General features: G+C 42.1%; 1 protein-coding gene across 3 annotated transcripts in view; it reads left to right on the top strand.

Annotated features, from left to right (window-relative positions):
• Positions 1–13530, top strand: part of USP22 (ubiquitin specific peptidase 22) — an 87968-nt gene that overhangs the window by 6529 nt on the left and 67909 nt on the right. The window contains exon 1 of one of the 3 annotated variants that reach the window (XM_031606516.2): positions 11610–11695. The exons of the other annotated variants lie outside the window; for them this stretch is intronic. Within the exon in view, the coding sequence (XP_031462376.1) occupies positions 11675–11695 (21 nt within the window). The 5' untranslated portion in view covers positions 11610–11674. Of the gene's footprint in view, positions 1–11609; positions 11696–13530 lie in introns of those variants that run through there. 3 annotated transcript variants of the gene reach the window in all.

The raw sequence follows: 13530 nt of genomic DNA, 5'->3' as shown, positions 1-13530 counted from the left end.
GTATTCTGACTGGTTGAAAGCTGCGTCTTGGTAGTTGTATTCTTTTGCATATTGATTTGGCAGTCCTTTATGTACAGCCTGCTTAATTTCAGAGAACTTTGCTGCTAGTACAATCAATGTTGTAGGAGTGAGTCACTGCAAAGTTAACCTCCGTTCTGTCTGATTCAGAACACATTTCCAAACAGTGGTACCACATTAGTGCAGCTTGTATAGCAGCTTCAGAGTGGTGCCTGGTTTGCCTCAGTGCTAAGGCAGCCCATGCTGTGATGGTATCTCCTGTTTTAGAAAAATACTCACTTTTATCTATTTCAAGACCTATTTGATAATCAGCAAAGTGAGCTGTTACCAGACACCAGTTGACTTAAAGTAACCTGAGATTCACTTTATCAGTAGGTAACAGATTAGCAAACAGGTCTGTCTCCTCACAATCTTTTGTGTCTGAAATAAAGCAAATACTCAGTCTTTTTGCAGCCATCTAGTTGTGCAGAGCATTAGTCGAGGTTTTCTCAAAGCTCATCAGTTATTTGTAACACTACTTGAAAATTCCCATTATTTTTGTGCGTCTCTGCTGCTTTTCCAAGTTGGTAAAGAGGTTTTTTTTTTGCCTTCTTCCTTTCCTGTGCTTAATGGAGCTTGAAATTAACATGACTCTGCTTGTCTGTCTTGTGCACAGTTGGTGATGCCAGCCCATCCCTGGGAAACACTCCTGTGAAGGTCCACAGTGTGCTAAATCTGTCATCAAATGAAAAAATTGGGTCCTGGGCAAGGTGACACTGCAGGAAGGGTGACATGGTACCAGAAGTTTTTTGCAACATGTTTATCAGATGCAGTATCTTTTTTAGCTTAAATACTGGGGCCAGGGCAAATTGTGATGTCCTGTAACAAATGCTGACAGCAATAAACATGTCAAATCTATTAAACATCCTCGCAGTATCAGCAGTGGTGAGAAGCAGCTGGTTCAGCTTGGTGCTGCCTTCATGGTGAGCGTGACAAGAGCTCATGTGCCACCCCAGCCCTGCTCCTCTGCCATGCTGCTGTGCACTGGTGGTTGGCTGCCACTTGCATTTATTCAGCGAGATGTGTTTATGTAGAATTAAATTGTAGAGATGATTAATCTGGGTTTCATTTAAGAGATTGTTAGAAAAATCTTTTGTTATACTTCTCTCCTGGAGTACAGCTAGAAGTGGTGCAGCTCTTGGCCCCGTATGTTAAACTAATTGTTCTAGTTCATGCACATGTCAATTCACTATTTAGAAAGTAATATGTATAACTCTAAAAATTACAAAATGAGAAATAACAATGATTCCTGTTGCCTGACCCCACAAAAGGCCCTGTAATGTTTGGATACAGTTGGGTGGTGTGGTTGATGGGGGTATCAGACACCGATGTGACATTGTGTTCCATCCGTAGTGATTGCACTGCAGTTTCACTCAGCTGTGTGCATCTGAGGCCAAATCCCTACAGAAAAAGACCACTTAGATTTATCTTTCTGAATTTAATGTCAAGACATACGTGTACGTTTTGCTTTTGTTTTCTATGAAGTGCAGGCATGAATTGTCTTAGAGCAATGTTTGTTGGTGCAGAGAGAGAAAACAGCATCCGTAACCTTTGTCTTTGCGTTTACTTGCTGGCATCGCAGTCATTCCCCAAACTAAAAAGCCATTCTTCCACTTCCCTCCCTATGCATTCAGATGTGTTCCTACACACAAGTTAGATTTTAAAGGACATTCTTTAGGATAAACTTGCCAAATAAAAGTAGGATTTATCTTGCGCCAGATGTATGACAACTCTGTAAGTGAAGACAGCTGAGATAGCTGACTCATTCCAGTACCTCGCTGGTGTTAGGTGAGCTTCTGTGACCCTGTGCCCTCTGGTGACAAATGCAACGTTTGTCTTAGGGCTGTATGTTTTTCTTTGCCTTGCTGTGCTGTGTTATCCTCGTAGTAGTGCCCAATTTTGTTCTTAAACTTTATTGCTATCCTGCTTGGCTGCTGTTGAGCAGGGTGAAATCCTCACATAGCCATTGCTTTCTATGCATTGCAGATTTGTCATGCTTGCTTAGTAGGTATTCCCCCCCACCCTGTTAATTATTAGGTATGTTTAAAAGTTGTGTTAATTCTTTGCTAATTCCTGACAGCAGTTTGTGCTCATGGTGGTGGGGTGATCTTAACAGTGATGTAGAGAGCAGAACAGGCAAAGGAGTAAAAGTAGTTCCACGAGTTCTGTGTGTAAAGAGGAACAAGGCTTTTTTCTGTCACTGTAAGGCTGTTCCATGAGGAAATTGAACTTAAACTTCGTCCTGGAGAATTTTATATTAATACCTGTAATGATTTTTGTTGTCACGTAGTAATTCTGTAACTTTTGACTTTGTGATGCCCCCAGTGAATCCACTTTTCTGTCTGTATCTCTTTCCAGCTTTCTGCATTGATTCAGTTATCAGAATCGATTCAGACTTGCACATGCAGAGGAGTTGCTATCCATCACTTGTTTGCTAATTGAAGGGGCCTGAAGCACAAAGTGCTGTGGAGTGTTTCCAGAGTTCATAAATGCATGGAGTAGCAGTGTGTATTTGTGAAATAGTGCCAAGTTTAAAAATGAATAATGCACGTGGAGCATTAATGAGCTCACTTTATGGTGCTAAATAATGTTTTTGTCCATCCACGTGGTTAAGTATTTAGCTAAAAGGAAATGGAGGGGAAGAGATGATGATACATCTGAACTCCCAGGAACGTGTCATAACTGGAGCGCTGTTTTTTCAGGCCCTTTCTGAAAGATTTTGGGCAGCAGGAGGTGGAGTTTTGTCTTCCTTGAAGGGCTGTGTTCTGCAGAAGTCTGACTGTAGAAGAAGCATTCAGCTGGAAACTCCAGTTCAGCAGTAGCCTGAAGAACGACTGTATTACAGCAATTCATTGTAAAGCAAGCAGTTTAGTTCTGTAAGCACCTTGTACCTCTGGGTTAGAGCTGTTTTGCAAACAAATGATTTTGAGCAGTGGTAAAAAGAACACAGAAAAATGATGGCAAGGAGGAAAAAAAAAAAATAAGCAAATCTGACTGACTTTAAATGCTTGAGTTAGTGTGTAAAAACTAGTGATACCTGTGGGTGTTAGCGAGCCACAAATGTGTGCTGGAATTGGCAAATGGTTTGAGTGGAAAAAGAGGCATTCAGATTCGGTAGGGATGTGCAGTAGCCAGGCAGTATTTGACTCGAGGAGTGTCTGGACAGTGCTCTCAGACACAGGATTTGGATTATGGTTGGTGTTGTGTGGCGCCAAGAGTTGGACTGCATGATCCTTATGGGTTCCTTCCAACTCGGGATGTTCTGTGGCTCGGTGACTCACTGGAGGAGCAAGAGATGGGAAGTTTGGAGCTTTCTGTGCTTACTGCTGAAGATTGGCTGCTGGGAAATTCCAGTGCCTTGGCTGTGGGTCTGCCTTTCCTTAGCAGTGTAAGGAATCACCAGCACCTGTCTGCATGTTACCGCTGTCACACCGTGTGGTGCACGTGTGCCATGGACCAGAAAGGCCAAGAGATAAAGTTGGGGGGAAAAAGCCATTTTTCTTAATATTTCATCTGCCTTGGAAATGTGCTGTGTGTCAGTGTGGGGTTGAATGGGAGGCTGCACAGCTGGTAGCTGGAGGGGGAGGAAGATGGGAGAGAACCCAAGGTTCTGGGATTGCTGATGCACGCCATCCCTGGAGGTGCCTGAGGCTGTGGATGGGCCCTGGGCAGCTGAGCTGGTGGGGATGGCCTGCTCACGGTGGGATGGGGCTGGAGGGGCTGTGAGGTCCCTTCCAACCCAACCTTCTGTGGCTCTCTGGCTTCCAGCTTTCATGCTGTGGTTGCTTTTGCGGGTGTGCTAACGTGCTGAGTTGGAGAGGTGAAACTACTCTGTTGTGTAGTCGTGAGAACTTTTTCCTGTATGCAAATAATTTGCTCCTGCTCCAGTTTCCTTGTGAAAAATAAATGAACCAGAGAGTGTAGAGTGCCTGCAATTTGTGATCAGCTATTACAGAAAATCTGCTTTTTGCATTACATTTAATTTAATGAAATGAATAGTGTTTTTCTGTGTAATCAAGTTATGAGCACTTGTTTCCCTCTTTAACAGGCCCGCCTCTAACTTCAGATTTTATCCTTTATAATCAAACCCTGTTAAGATGTTTTAACTTTCTTGAATAATGATGGTGATATTATTCTTGTTTAAACTATCTGGTCATGGAGCACGTGGCTCGCTCGTGCCGCATACAGTTGAGGAGGATGGGATAATGGGATTGTAAATTAGCTATTTATGGTACTGGCTTTCCTCTGGCCTACTCCCTTGTGCAGTCTAGAGCAGCCTGAAGGCCGTTCCAAACGGTGCCAGCTGGCTGCAGCCCTGGGGGATCACTGTGGCAGATGGAGGCACAGGAGCAGCGCAGAGCCCAGTGCGTCCTGGGGTCAGGGAGAGGTGTGGGCACCCACAGCCCCACCAGGGCAGGGTCAGGGCTGGTGCTGCCTTTGTCCCTCTGGGGCTGGGAAAGCCTGGGAGGGCTGGGAGAGCCCTGGGTTCTGCTTCTGGGATGCGTGCTATGAGATTTGGCTTTTGATGTGTTTTGAGTATGTTAGCACCTCTTTTTTTCTCCTAGTTTTATGCTGCATTCTGCAGCTTGTACAACCAATCAGATCAATAACTTAATGTTGAGCTGCTACAATGCTGCCTGTTTTTTCCTCCACTACTGAATAATGCTGCTGTTAACACTGATGCATTTTCTTTTTTATTTTAAAAATACCCTTCATGTTGCTACATGAGGAACTGCTTTAAGCATGCTCAAAATGGGAGGTTTCAGAACTTTTTATCAGTTCATTTTTTGAGGTGACTTTCTAGTTCTCACAGAAAGTTATTCTGCAGAAAACTGGAGTGATGTGTAGCTGGTGCTGCAGTAGGTAGGCCTGGTCCAACTCAGCCCTGCAGCTCTGTTCATACTTGGGAATGAACTCCAGGATAGCAGTCTTCCAGCAGCAGCAGAACAGCCTCACCTGCAGATGTTCTTTGTGAAAAAACATGCGTTTGATTTCAATCTAGTGCAGGTGAAGGTAGCAACTGTGTGAAACACCTTGAAGAATCCTATTACCTGATGGCTGCTCAAACAGGAGATGTTTTCTGGCGGAGCTCAGAGATGCAAACTACCTGATGCTTCATCGTTCTCTTGCCCCAGAAGGCATTAGTCTCATTGCCTCGTTAATGCAGATGACACTTCTAATCCAGCAGCCCAAGATAGCTGTCAAGCCTGGATTTTACTCTGATAGCATTTGCTGCACAGATAGTTGATATAAAACAAGATTCTGACCTCTAGCCTGGGGGGGGGTGGGGTGGAAATTATTTTTGTCAGATTTCTTCAAGTATCTGATCTAAATAAGCCAATAAACTCAATACAATAGTATGTAAAAAGGCTTTCATCTCCTCAGAACAGTGTGCAGTCCTTGAGAATGAAAAACAAACCAAAGCAACGCAACCTGTCAGCCTGCAGGAGGATGTGGGTGGTACCATGGGCCCAGCATGAACGGCCCTGCCCTCCACCTGCCCCTCCAGTGACTGTGCTGGAGGAGAGAGCTGTAGGTGGATGGGCCACATGAAGCATTGCCTCATGTCTTCTCCTTATATAGCATCTCTTGCTGTTGGAGACAGTGCAGTAAGTTTTTGTTGGAATTGATAAAGTTTGTTTGGTTTTGTTCCTTTGAGTGGTTGGTTGTAGATTGCAGCAGAGAGTGCGGTTCATGTGAAGGCTGTGAATGAGGTGGTGCTTCATCAAGTTGTGTTCTGGAGCAGTCCAGTGAAGATGAAGGGGTAGAACTCTGCCCCAGGGGACTGAAACCTGTGGGTGCTGTGCATGGAGCTGTGCCCTTAGATGAGCTTTGGTCTTCCCATCCAATAGTGTTGACTTTATCATTGAAAGCCAGCATTCAGAGCTCTAGGTGTGCTTCCCTGATTCCTTTCCAAAGCAGATTATCCCAAGCTGACTTCAATTAACAGTCTGCTTCAGCTCAGTGATTACTCCTCTTTGCTGGATGTTTTTGCCGCATTGTTACATGGTGATGCTTTAAATCTCAGGGAATCTAAACATCCTAGCAAGATAGGGGATGAATTCTGATCATTTGCTTACAATTTTTCAATACGTTTTATAATGCAATTCACTGGAATATTCTCTCATTTGAGAGTTCAGAGGTCTGTTGTATCTACTTGAGGTACATGTGATGCCATCAAGCTGTTCCTGTCGCTGTAAGCGTACTTCTGTATCCAGTTTGTACTAATAGTAAATTCAAGTATCTTTATTTTTTAACAGGTCGAATCCTTTTGTCCTGATTTTCCTCAGCACCAAATCCCACAGCCTCACCTATTCATATGCTGCGAGTCATGCAGCTTAGCTTCTGGGGCTTCAGTATTTCCTTCAAGTTAAGATCTTGGGATTAGAACACTTAATCTGTGAAATCAATTCTATCAGTGTTAATATTTTATATTTCTTCTTGTTCTTGGCACAAACTAAAGCTGCGCTGTAGGTGTAGCTGATGCTTGGTGGAATCTCTTCATAGGAAAAAATCTTTCAGATGAGATCACAGAGCAGAAGTTGTGCTTTACAGCTCTGCCAATTTTGCAAAGCAAAAGGAGGTCTCAATATGATGAGGCTACAAGCAGGAAGGAGGTGGCACCACGATTTCCTCGGCTTTGTGGCTTTTCTTCTGCTTGTATTTTTTTTTTTATTAAACTTCCAGTAAGAAGCTTTGTTGTCAGGTTTCTTCTCTTTGTGGACCGTTTGCTGGAAAAAAGGGGTGGAGGGCTGTGAGTCTGCCAGGCAGCAGCCTGTGGTGCCATTGGTTTTGGTGTAATGTGAGCTGTGACCTCCTGTGAGGCTGGAGCTGGCTTTGTTCCACGTGTAACTTGCAGGTAATGGCACGTGGTGCTGCGGGACGCAGGTCTGACAGACACTGTAGGTAGGTGTGAGTAATGCTCCATATTGCATTGATTGCTTCTCTCCACAGATTGCCTGTGGTTTTTGGAGCAGTGAACGTCATGTCAAGTTGGTTTGTCTGGATGCTCAGATGTTTCTACATTAGCCAGGAGCCTGTTGGGCTGTTCTCCTCTGTAACTCTTCTTTGGAGCGTATCCTCCGTTATAGGCAGTGTCTTTCTCCTTCCATACCTGGAGTTTCACTTGATGGCCTTCTTCATTTGTACACTGCCTTTCTCCCTCAAAATTGTCAGTTTGTTTACAGTTTAGGCTAATGTCTGCAATAAATGCTATTAACTCTTTACTGCATGTTCACCCTTTCAGGTCCAATCCCACAGTGCTGCTCCTGGCACTGTCTGAGCACGCTGCTCTTCGTGCCAAGGTTGTAAGTGTTAATCTTGCTGCAGACTGGGGTGATAATTCAGTGCTGTCACAGCAACACATGCTTAAAGTTGCTTCTTGCCAGATATGTTGGCTATATGCTCACCAGAGAAAATTATTTCAGGAGTCTTATTGCGTAGCCATGTGCTGTAAAACTCATGCAGCCAGCCTCCCTTCCACCTGTTTATGGTTGTTCTGACTTTGGGGAGAAAGACTGTTGTCCAGTGAAACGCATTCCTGTGGTGCATGAGTGAAGAGGTGGATGAACTTCTGGTTGTGCCTCCAGGGTAGCTGTATTTGGTGTTTGGGCTGAAAAGGACAGAAGGCTTTTAAGGTAGGTTGGGTGGAATTGAAAAGGGAGTTGAACAGTGCCCCCTGTGCTGTTTTGGTTGTGTGGTTTGCAGTCGTTAGGTTTTGTGAAAGCTTTACATGTTCTTTAAAAATGTGCTAGTAGATTGGTTTGATTCTGAGGAATTGTAACTTTTCCTGTCCCCATATCTTTACAGTTTTCTGAAAGACGTTTTGAGAGCTACTTCTTACTTGCCAGCAACTGGTATATCTGGGTGCTGGCCTCTAAGAGACTACTTCAGCTAGGTTAAACTCTTCTAATGTGACCTTACTTCGAATGTATCCTTGGGCATTTACAGAAGAAACATATCTTACCCCTCCTATTTATGGCTATAACTTATAGAGGCTATATTGTTATTTGGGCTAATTGGAAGATGGTGTTGTAACACAGATCACAGAGTAGAGGTCACCATTGTTACTTGCTCACATCTATCCCTTGTAAGTATTGTGGGGGCATCCACACCAGGGGCTGTTCTGTCTCTGGGATGCTGTAGGGCTATGAAAAGGGAAATAGCTTTTTGGTCCACTATCTAAGATTACCCAGAACAACTTAAGATTTGCTCTCATGCTGCTGATAAATGTAGGTTACTTAGTGTGGAACTTCTGAGGGGGGGGGAGAACCCACAACATCCTGCAGACAGTGTTGATTGATTAGCAGGGAAGCGAGGCTTGCCATTGTTCAGTACGAGGTAAACTGACTGATGCTTTTCCCAGCATATTTCCAGCATCAGTGTGATTATGTGCAGTGGTGAAGTGTTGCATTACTGATAACTCCATTGTATCTTACTTTTTAGGGAAGTTGCTGTGGAAGTTAAATTATTCTGAATGCGCTCCTGTAGGTCAAGATCCAGCAGAAATGAGGTCAGGAAGGTTTGCTCCAGCGTCACAAGTATTACATGTGTCATGCTACCTTCCCTATTTTACGTTCTTGGTCTTAATTATTTGCAGCGCTAGATTGTAAGAAGCACTCTTGAAAACCAGAACTGGGTGAACCACCTCTTTACTTGGCAGGGATAGCTCTTAAGCAACTTGAGATACTCTTGAGAAGGCCTGAGGCAGTGCTCTCGCATTCTTTTTCTAATCCTGCTGTAAAGCATAGACAATGTATTTGTCCACAGAACACTGCGTGTTTATAACCATAGAAACAGAGCAAGAGATCAGAACTAGAAATCTATATGGGATCTCATTTAATGCTTTTGCTCTCATCCTTGTGAGATTACTGATTTGCAATTGTAATAGTTTCCTTGAAAATCCCCTGTTCATACATCAAGCTTTTAACTATTCTTTCAAGTGAAGTATGCCAATACAATTCAGGTTTTTGCTCAGGTAGAAGGTATAAGAATTCACCTTTTCTCCTTCACTCTCGTGTTTTCTCTTGTTATTCCCATCCTGATGATGTAGTCCGTGTGTGTTTATTAGATGACATTTTTCAGTGTGCAGGGGTTTTACAAACTCAGCCAGCTTTATCCTGCATTTCCCTTTGGAGCTGGCTAATGAGAGAGGGGTTGAATTCTCTGTATTATTTCTGGCCCCCACTGCCGTGTCTGAGTGAATGATATATTGAGGTGGAACCTGCATTGCCACGTGCATTATGTATGATAAATTAATTACTGGTGCCATTTCTGTGAGTGCAGGAACGGGGGTTTGTTTAGAACAAACTGCAAGATGAGTTCTCTGTTCTTAGCATGAGACAGATTGCACTGTGGTTATTTTTAATACCAGATGCATCTTCATTTTCTTTTTACCAATGTTGAGCATGCATAAATTTTTGCTACTCTGTTAATTTCAGGAAGAGGTCTGGAGTTTTAATGAGCCATTAGTATACCAGCTAGTGCCCTAACCAGCAGATAGTGTTGGTGCGTATATCTGCCTTTAGGAAACAAGGAAACAAACTAGTAAAGGACACTGTAAAACATACCCCTCATCTGCCATTGAACCTTTGTTGGTATGATGGGAGCAATAATTAAGAGTTCTCGAAAACTGTTGATGTTCTTATAGTGTGGGAAAGAACAAGGAGAGAAAATAATGATATTTATGTTCAGGTGTGACAGTGCCTTTATATCTCAAACATGAAATATGGTTTTGGCTTGATTCTGCCCATAGTGCTCCTGGTGGTACAGCTGGCTCTGTCTGCCCTGTGCATGTGGCAGAAGTTCTTCCTGCACAGGATTCTCAGCAGGAGTCCTTGGTGCAGACACTCTTGGCCAAGTTTCCTTTCCCCAGAGTATGTAATTATGTCAGGAGTAATTATTGTGTAGATTTAGCCTCCTGCTTGTGTGAACACAGATCATTCTCATGGATGAACCTTCATTTTTCCTTAGTGGTGGTGTTATTTTAAATACTTACGTTCTGTGCAAAGCATGTGCATTTGCATCTTAAAAGTAACTGATAGCTTCCTCTGTTGGCATGTGCCTGTGCTGAAATTCAAATACAAATCCCTTTAATAGCAAATTTTATCAGTCTGAAAAGCTGGAAGGTGTTGGTGTGGCTGCAGCTCAGATCTGCTGCTGCCACCAACCTGCTTTGGTTTTTTGTTTCCTCCAAACAGGATATTTTCTGATGGGAGGCCAGTTGGAAATACCTTTTTTTTAATTGGAAAACCAAATGAGTATATTTTTACTTCCCTCAAAAGCAGTGCTCGTGGTATCTAATGTCTGTTTATCACTTCTTAAGAGAAATTATGGAAATACTTCTCAATGTACTAATTTTTTATGGCTTTTTTTTCTAATTACTCCGTTGATTTCAAAGTGTAAATTTGTGGCAAAGTACACCAGGGTATGTTTGAACAAAATACGGAGCAATAAAACTGTAATTGTGATTCGTGTCTGATGAAGGAACAAAGCATTAATGTTATTAATTTTGCTAGCAGCCTTTTGCTGAGTGTGGCTGCTTCGTTCTGAGGCTGTGCTTCGTTAACCTTCTTTGCCCAGCTCTCATTTGCGGGGCAGTGCCCAGCATTGTGTTTTTTTTGGTGGTGCTTCTGACTCTGAGCTGTGTTGGTGTTACCCACGCAGCGACTTCATCTATGCTGTTTTACTGAAAATGCAGATAATTCCTGTAAATGGCTTTAGAAACTATTTCTCATTTCAATACCAGTCTCATGGAGGAGTGCTAGAGAACTTTATCTCTTATCACCAGAGAACAGAACTGTGATGAGAAAATGTTTTGGTGTTTAGAAGCCTTAAGAACACGCGTTTATTCCTTTTGGTGCTGCTGTTGGTTGTAAATCAGGCGTTTCAGCTGCTAGAAACATTTCCAAGTTTTCTTTTTTTTTTTCTTTCTTTTTTAAGTCTAAATTAAAATTAAAATATCACTGTGATGGATTTTTGCCTTCGGCTAATTTCATTTCTGTGTGACTGTACATTTTTGTTTGGCTGTATGTGTGTATGGTCAAACAATGGTGTATGTGTATATAAAAAATGAGTCCAACAACAGTAACGTGATAATAGAGTCAATGCTAATTTGCTTAACCTTGAGAAGGAGAAGCTGAGAATGGTAATACAAGATACTTATGATGTGTGTATCCAGTGTAATACAGAATCTTCCTTCTCTCCCTCTTAAGGATCATGTTCACTGATTTAAAGGTTAATTGACAGACATTCATGGTTGTCCATGTTTTGTCAGAGCAGTGTGCTCTGGCCACGTACAGGACTATTTTTCCCTTTATCTTTCTGTGTTCATTTCTTTAGATGTATGTGGCTGTTGGTGTTCTGTCTCCTCTTCTTTGGTTTAAAGAGGAACTTATTATTATTATTATTATTAACTGTGTAATATTAATGGTTGCTCTGAATTTCTTTTCCCCTTTAAGAAACTGTTTGCCAGCATAAGAGCTGCCTCAATCCTACTGAATGCAGAACTGCTGTCCATTGAAATAGCTGCTGTTTCTGACTTTCTTTTTCCTCAGTAGAAGCAGAGTCTAGCTGCCCATGAAGAGAGAGTATCTTCTTTTGCTGTAAAGATGGAAAGATGAAACTGCCTCAACGCAAGGTGAATAGAGCTGGTAGTGTGTTTGTGAATGCGTGCACCGCTGCACTGCCCGTACCCTGAGAGTCCATTTCAGAGCCATCGGAGTTGTGGTCGCTTCTCACATTGCTGTGCTTTTAGGGTGCTGTTCTTTGCCTCTTCCAACAGTGTGCCTCAGGAAGACGAATAAGGGAGGGCACAGAAGTGTCAGGCTTCTTCCCCAATTGTTTCAGTCAACTTTGTTTGGAAAAGCTTCGTTTTTGTGTTGAGTGTTAGAGACAAAGTTTGACCGGTTTGCAAAATACGAAAGGACGCAATTTTGTAGTTGATTTATGGCTGAGATAATGGAAGGTTTGTTGTAAATTCTCCAAAACCTTGTTTTATGCTGAAAGCACGGTGTAATGGTTGGTGAGGATGAGCTGTGTTCTGAATATTTATCAAACATAGCAAATCTGTATTTCAAGGTGTTGCAGCTGACCGGCTGATAATGCTTGCAAATCCTTTCCGGTAATAATAATCCCTTCTCTGAAGAACTGCAGTACAATTTGCTATCTCTAAACAGACTTCTGGTTATTTCAACCTATTTTCTGCTCATCTGATGGTCTTAGATAACTGAAATTGATTGTATTTCCTCTTCTTACTTCTCTTTACTTTACCTCTTCTCTGTTTGAGTCCTCAGATACCTGATTTTTGCATTCCAAATGGATTATTCGAATCAAACAATTATTCATACAACTTGTCTCTTCTGTTCTGCTTTATGTTACAGTGCATGCACACCCAAGTACTCTTGAACTCTTCTGATAAGATAAACTGTAAATTACATTTGAATAGTTTTTTTTCTGAAAGCATTCTGTAGCTCTGCTGTACAGATGATCTTTTGGTAAGTGAAATGCTACTTCTCTTAATTTTTAGTGCTAACGGATGTGCTGTGAGCCCAGTGTTTGCTGATGTCACTGAGAATCTAAGGTCTGGGTTTTTATGCTTGTCAGACGTGCAGTAACTGCAGTTCTGACTGTCGTCTGAATGCATCCGTCTCATCTGCACAAGTATTTCTATTGGCAATCAGCTGTACTGCACAAGCAGACTCTCTTCATTCCCTTCTTTAAGCATGGTCTGCAGGCAGCGTTATTTCTGGAGCACCAACCACTACCGATTTATTTGGTGTGTTGCTCCGGAAGGCTCTCTGCAGCTGATGAACATCTTGCAGTTTTTGTGCATTTATTTCTTTTTGAAAGATCTGCCTGCTTTTAGAGAAACTGATAAGCTTCTGTCCAGATGTGTAATGAGAACTGCCAAATGTCCATAGCATTAATAGAAGTAGATGTAAATGGAGCAAGGCCTCTGCAATAACATACATTTTCCCTTCACACAAACTATATCAGGGTTCACATAGATATAGATAGTGTGTAAAATTTGTGAAGACTTCCTGGAGCTTTGTATATTTAGTCAATGTTAAAAGTTTATACAGAACCTTCTGAAGCCATCTTTGCAGGAAGTTGGGATTTCTGTCTCCTCTAAGCAGAATGATTACATTTGTATGTGTGTGTATATGTATGTATGTATACACAGAATGCATATAATGCTGTATTTTCATTTGATAAGATCAGTGTAAGGGACAGTTCTTCTGTACGACTGATGGAGGAAAAGGATGGTGTGAAAGAAGTGGGCTGATGTGTTTCTCATCTTGCAGTTACTCCTATTTTGCAAGTTATATTGATACTTTTTCTTTTTTTGAAGCACAGAATCTAATGGGTTGGCATACAGAACTTGAATTTGTATGCAAATATCTATTCCTTCTTGCTTATCTATGTTATAATGGATATTATTTGGGGATTTTACTGTCTCTGTTTTTCCTAGTA

Source organism: Phasianus colchicus, chromosome 16 (assembly GCF_987193195.1).
Source record: "Phasianus colchicus chromosome 16, bPhaCol1.hap1.1, whole genome shotgun sequence".
NCBI classification, from domain to species: Eukaryota; Metazoa; Chordata; class Aves; order Galliformes; family Phasianidae; genus Phasianus; species Phasianus colchicus.
The sequence above is the reverse complement of the archived record's forward strand: the minus strand, read 5'-3'. Positions and strand labels throughout refer to the sequence as shown.